The sequence below is a fragment of the Dromaius novaehollandiae genome, chromosome 22 (assembly GCF_036370855.1).
Source record: "Dromaius novaehollandiae isolate bDroNov1 chromosome 22, bDroNov1.hap1, whole genome shotgun sequence".
Classification (NCBI taxonomy): domain Eukaryota; kingdom Metazoa; phylum Chordata; class Aves; order Casuariiformes; family Dromaiidae; genus Dromaius; species Dromaius novaehollandiae.
The window spans coordinates 9,032,550-9,038,541 of NC_088119.1; the positions used below are offsets into that span (position 1 = coordinate 9,032,550).

General features: G+C 60.5%; 1 protein-coding gene across 1 annotated transcript; it reads left to right on the forward strand.

Moving 5' to 3' along the window:
- The first annotated feature begins 954 nt into the window (after positions 1–954).
- Positions 955–2,363, forward strand: HOXB13 (homeobox B13). The gene is made up of 2 exons (XM_026106993.2): positions 955–1,564; positions 2,110–2,363. Exons 1-2 carry the CDS (start codon positions 955–957, stop codon positions 2,361–2,363), a joined length of 864 nt encoding a protein of 287 aa, XP_025962778.2.
- The last annotated feature ends 3,629 nt before the right edge of the window (positions 2,364–5,992 follow it).

The following is a 5,992-nucleotide window of genomic DNA, read 5'->3' on the forward strand; positions in this document are numbered from 1 at the left end:
AAACTCTGTCGCTTTGGGCTCCCTCTCGGCCAGGGTTCAGTCTGAGCTGCAAACCCGGCCCGGGGCCCAGCTCGGCCCAGGGCAGTGCCAGGCAGGAACCGCGGGCGCAGCGGGGTTTGGGGCTGTTTGCTTCGCTTCGCTTCGCTTTGCTTTTCCCCGCCTTTGCGCTGTTTCCTGAGCGCCGGGGACCCCCTTCCTTCTCCCTCCTGCTGTCACGGTTGTTCCCCCCTTTCTCCAGGCGTCCAGGCTCTTGCAGACCGCAGCGGAGCGCAGGTGCGGGGCGGCTGCTGCGGGGGGGGGGGGGGGGGGTCTGTCCCACGGCGCTTGCGGAGGGACATCCTTGCCCCACGGCTGCCGCCCCCCTGCCCCCCCCGGGGATATCGCCGGCCGAGGGGCCCCGGGGTGTCCACGGGCCGTGGGGGCGTTTTCCCGAGGGCAAAAGCCCCCCGGATCCGCGTGGGAAGGGGAAGACACGCCGCAAAAGGTGGTTTTAATCTGAGCCTGGATTTTTCCGCCGGGGACTGCTCCTCTGCTCTCTTCTTGATCCTCCCTTCCCTTCCCCTCCCCTTCTCTCCTCTCCCCTCATCCCTTCCCACAGCTCTCCCCCCCCTTTTTTTTGGCAAGATGCAGCTTAAAAGGCGCCTCCCGTGTACCCGCCTGTCACGTGCGGCAGCGGGGGCTTCCCCCCTCCTTCTCCAATTGCAATAAAAGTATTTTCGCAATTTCTGCAGCCAGGTTTTATTGGGGCTGGAGGATTTTTTTTTTCCTTTTTTTCCCTCCTTCTCCGTCCTTTTCCCCCCGAGCGGCAGCCAATGAGGCAGGGCCCGGCCGTTGCGTCAGGGCAGCCCGGCGGGGAAAGGCAGCGCTCCGCAGCTCGCAGCCTTTTAAAACGACCCGGGGACCCCCTCGGGCAGCGGCCGCGCTCCCCATGCCGCCGCCCCCGCTCCGCCCCGCATGCAGCCGCCCGAGCACCGCGGCCCCGCGGGCCTCGAGGGGCTCCTGGCAGCCGGCGGCTTCCCCGGGAGCCAGGGCCGCGGCCTGCCGCCCCCGCCGGCCCTAGGCAGCCCCTCGCCTCCCCCCGGCCTCAACCCCGGCTACGCGGCCGAGGAGCCGGCCAAGCCGTGCCTCCCCGGCCCCGCCGCCCCCCCGGGCCCCGCCGCCCCGCCGGGCCCCGCCGCCCCCGCGCCGCTGCCCTACGGCTACTTCGGCAGCGGCTACTACTCGTGCCGGGTGGCCCGCAGCGCCCTCAAAGCCGGGGCCCCCCCGGGCGGCTTCCCCGGCGACAAGTACCTGGACCCCCCCGGCGGCAGCGAGGACTTCCCCAGCCGCCCCGCCGAGCTCGCCTTCTACCCGGGCTACGGGGCGCCCTGCCAGCCCGTGGCCGGCTACCTGGACGTGTCGGTGGTTCAGACCCTGGGCGCCCCGGGGGAGGCCCGGCACGAGGCTCTGCGGCCCCTGGACAGTTACCCCCAGCCGTGGGCCCTGAGCGGCGGCTGGAACAGCCAGATGTGCTGCCCCAAGGAGCAGAGCCAGGCCGGGTACTTCCTCAAATCCGCCTTCGCAGGTAACCGCCTCTCCCGGGGGCGCGGGGGATGGCGGCGGCGGGGGGGGGGGGGGGGGGGGGGGGGACGCGGACACGGCCCCGGACACGGTCATGCAGGGCCGCAAACACGAGCAGCCCCCGCGGCTCGGCCGGGCCCCGACGTTACGCTTTCGGTGTAGGCGCGTTTTAGCGTTGCTCCGACTTGACTGCGCGCTGCGGAACGAAACCGCGACGCGAGGGCGCGGATATGAGCGCGCATCTGCTTCGTGCGGGTATCGCCATTAACTCTCTCTCCGGGGGAAAAAAATCAAGGAGAAAAAATAATTAAGTATCGTTAGGGAAGGGAAGCGACAGGGAGGTTCGTTCCCCCGCTGGAAAAAGAGGGGGAAAGAAATGGGATGCAGGGAAAGGGGCTGCTCTTTGCAGAGGGAAGCAGACGGGCGAGAGTGGGGCAGGAGGGAGCCGGGGTGGGGAGGGGGAGGCTTCCCTGGGCCCCGTAAGCGCGGACCCCTCGGAGCGTCCCGGATCCCGCGGCCCCGCTGAGCCCCGTCTCTCCCCGCGCCCAGACGCCGCCGCGCAGCTCCCCCCCGACGGCTGCTCCTTCCGCCGGGGCCGAAAGAAGAGGGTCCCTTACAGCAAGGGGCAGCTGAAGGAGCTGGAGAAGGAGTACGCCAGCAGCAAATTCATCACCAGGGACAAGAGGAGGAAGATCGCCGCCGCCACGAACCTCACGGAGAGGCAGATCACCATCTGGTTTCAGAACAGGAGGGTGAAGGAGAAGAAAGTCGTCGCCAAAATCAAAAGTAGCAGCACCCCGTGAGGAGCGGGCGGCCCTCACCGCCGCCCCAGGCCTCTGCTGCCGGGTCCGCCCCGTCGGGCCGCCGCGCTCCGCTCCGTTTCTTCCGACGGCTCAACCCAGCCGCAAACGCCGGCGGTTCAGGAAGGCGCAAAATTGCCCCGTCTGCACGTAGAGGACCGTGTACAGGTTATTCGCATCTTATAACGCCACTAAAGACGTCGAATTCTCTCCATCTTCTCTCTCTCTTTTTTTTTTTTTTTTTTTTTTTTTGAGCGCTTAAAAAAGAACTGCCTAATTAATTGGCCCCAAAGACGCAGCTCAGCCCGGCTTTTCCCTGGCCCGCGCTGCGGCCGGGCTGCTCGGGCGCGGAGCGCGGGGCGTCGGGAAGGAAAAGCCTTATGTATTGCGGGGAAAAAGCTCCTTAATTCCAGGCTGCAGGATCAAAACGCGTGTGTCGGGGAGGATAAATGTGGTCCAGGTGTGTGGTATGGAAACGCACGCAACCTCATCGCATAAACGTGTGCTTTTGTGCTCATGGAAAATATGTGTGTATAACATATATGGACGCACAGGCACACACTTGTGAAGATACACACTACACGTTCGTGTGGTTATATATAAAACATACATATACGTATGCACATGCACATATTAAGGAATACGCATTATTTTACCTTTTATTCTATACAATATTTTTGTTTGTGTGTTTATATATACCCAGATACCCGAAAGTATGCACGTATACATGCAATGTATTACTGGATGTGTGAATATAAATATATACTCAGATAAGCTTGTATATACGTGTGTTTGTATACATGCATATATACAAAATTAAACGTGTTCATGCATATATTTTGATACAGGTAAATGCGATTCGTATAATTCCATACACACTTTCTTTTGTGCTAATATACATGTATTTGTATACACACTTTCCTTCTCTTATTAATACGTAATCATAATGATACATTTCGTAGTATGTGCTGAAATTATTCTATGATAGTAAATGGTCTTGGTTAATATTAAGAAGCGTTGCCGTCATTTAAAACAGAATAAATAAGCTGAAAGGAAATATGCTTTTACAAACACTTTTATCCGGTGTTTTAGGGCTACGCTTAGGACTGCAGCGAGGCAGCACGCGTGTCGCTTCACACGCAGGGTTTCTGCGCTCGGTGTCTCGGTGCTCGGGAGAAGCAGCGGCGTTTCAGCTCGCCTGTAAAACCCTAGCGACAGCGGTCCGGCCTCTGTCAGGGCGAATAAACTGCACAGTATCGTCACCTCTGCGCTCGTTTAAATTTCTTTTTCTTTTTCCCCCTTTTCTTTCTTTTATAGCTTGGAAGCTTCCCGTTTTTCCCTCTGTTTTTACCCTTTTTCCCTCACATTTTCGTTACAGCCGTCGCGGAGCCGCTTGGCTTTGCGGGCGGTGCCGGCGGCACCAAGGGAGGCAGCGCGGGCGGCGTCACCCAGCCCGTGACGTCACTGATGACGGCGGCAGGGACAGGAGGGGAAGAGCCAATGGCTCTGGGGCTGGACGCTCCAAGCGGTGACGCAATAAATCAGGGCGGCCCCCGGGAGCGGCGCCCGCCCCGTCCAGCCCCGGGGGGCCGGGGCCGGGGGGTCCGTCTCGGCAGACCGTCTCCCGGCCAGAGGAGCCTCCCCGGCTCATCGCTGCGCCCCCGACTAAATATATATATATATTTTTTTTTTCCCCCCCGATTATATATTTGGGGGGGAAGAGTGGAGATGAGGAGCGGAACTGTTACCGCGGCTCCAGTCAAAAACAAAAGAAAATGGTGCAACATGGAAACCTCGAGTGTAGAGACACACAACAAACACACAGACACGCGCAGCACGGATGCGCAGGTAGAGACAAGCACGGGGCAGCGTACAGGCACACACAGGGTATAGGTGCCTATAGACACCTGCCTATAGGCAGAGTACAGAGGCCTATAGACGCGCCCGGACTGCCGTGCCCGCCTCCACGGCTCTCTGCGAGCGCCGCGCCGGTGCGGGGGTGCGAAGGATCCCGCCCAGGGAAACCCGCACGACGCGGAGGCCCTTGACAGCCGTGATGGATGAGCCGGCAGCTGAAATATTTCCAGCAGCGCTGTCGCCCAGGGACCGATTATACTTTGCTCTTCCCCATCCGGATTCTGCTCTGAATTAGTCCGCTTTGAACCACTTTTTTTTTATTATTGTTTGCGGGAGAGGGGAATCTGGTCCTGACTCGTGAATGCAGTCAGCACGACCCGCCATTCCTCCCTTTGCTAAAAAGCAGCTAGAAATGTTTGTCTTGCTTTTCTGCATGGGCGGATGAAAGAAAATCCCCTTCCCTTTTCCGCTGTGTTACCAGTAACGATTCCTCTAGCCCTGATTTCGGAGAATCTGCAGAGACCGCGGAGCAGAAGCAGCTTCACCCGACAGTAAGAAGCCGCTCGGCTGCTCAGCAAAGAAAAGCAAATAATGCAGTAAAAAATCCGGCTGCGATCTCACCCAGCTCGTCTCCGAGCGCGAGTTCCAAGGAAGCAAGGTCTATTTGCGGGTTTGGAAAGGGACGCTCATCTCAAAGCTCTCCTCTCTGGCATCTTAAGGGTTAATTATTTTAATGACAAGTTTCTTTTTCCCATTCTTTCCTCCCCCACCTCCCCCCCCCCCCCCAAATGGGTCTTTCACCAGTTCCCAGACCCGCACTGGTGCGGCTAGAAACCCGGCGGAGGCGACCCCAGCCACCCCCAGCCCAGCTCAGCCTGTGCGTGACCGCCCTCTCCCCCGCCTCCGGGGGAAACCGGGCTGCAACTGGGAGACCTGATCCCCCCCCCGCCCCCAATTCCGCGTCCTCAGCTCCAGCCCCGAATCCGAGGCGGAAAATGGAGATGGGAAGGGGAGGAGGAGAGTCTCGGGGAGAGCTGTAAAACCTTTACGCATCGGCCTCAGCAAAAGGCAAGAAAGGCCTGACATTCTCGTAAAACCCCGGGAAGGAGCCGCGGGCGGGGGGGCAGGTAAAGGCCCCCGGCGGGGGGGGGTCTTTGCCGTTGAACTTGAGACTCAGAAAACCCGGGACAGAGCAGCCCGAAACCCGGGGCCGAGCAGCCCGGGGAGGTCGCCGGCGGGGAAGATGCAGGGCCGGGGCACCAGTGCCCGCCTCTGCCCTGGTTTTGTTAAGAAAATGTGGGTTTAAACCCGGTATCCGTCCTGCCCGGGGGGGGGGGGGCGGGGGCGGGGGGGGGTGTCCCGTTTCCGCAGGGTTTCAGGTGATTTTCTCAGGGGGTCGGGCCGGGGCGCCGGGTCCCCCCGGGGCACCGATGCCGGGCTCGGGGAGGGGGGGGGCGGGGAGCGCAGCCCCGGCCTCCTTGTCTGAGATGGTTTCTTCTCTTTTCTCTTGGTTTCTTCCCTTTTCTCTTCCTTCTGAGTCTCTTATTTCTTCCTTTTCCTCGACCAGACCAAAACGGGCCGGCGACGCACCCATGACCACGAGGGAGGCAGGAACACGCGGTGGGGACACCTCTGCCGAGCCCTTCCCCCCCCCCCCCCCCCCCAGCCTTTGACTCCTTCCTTTTGTTCAAGTTCATGCCCACGGCACAAAGTGTCTGGGCTCCTTTTCTCCCCTTCGCTTCAACGCGTTTTGTCATTGAACTTGAGCCCACGCC

Excerpts from the sequence above, each read along its gene's own strand:
- HOXB13 (XM_026106993.2), top strand. The coding sequence starts at position 955 with ATGCAGCCGCCCGAGCACCGCGGCCCCGCGGGCCTCGAGGGGCTCCTG. Across the intron at positions 1,565-2,109 it reads CCTCAAATCCGCCTTCGCAG|ACGCCGCCGCGCAGCTCCCC; the intron begins GTAACCGCCTCT and ends CCCCGCGCCCAG.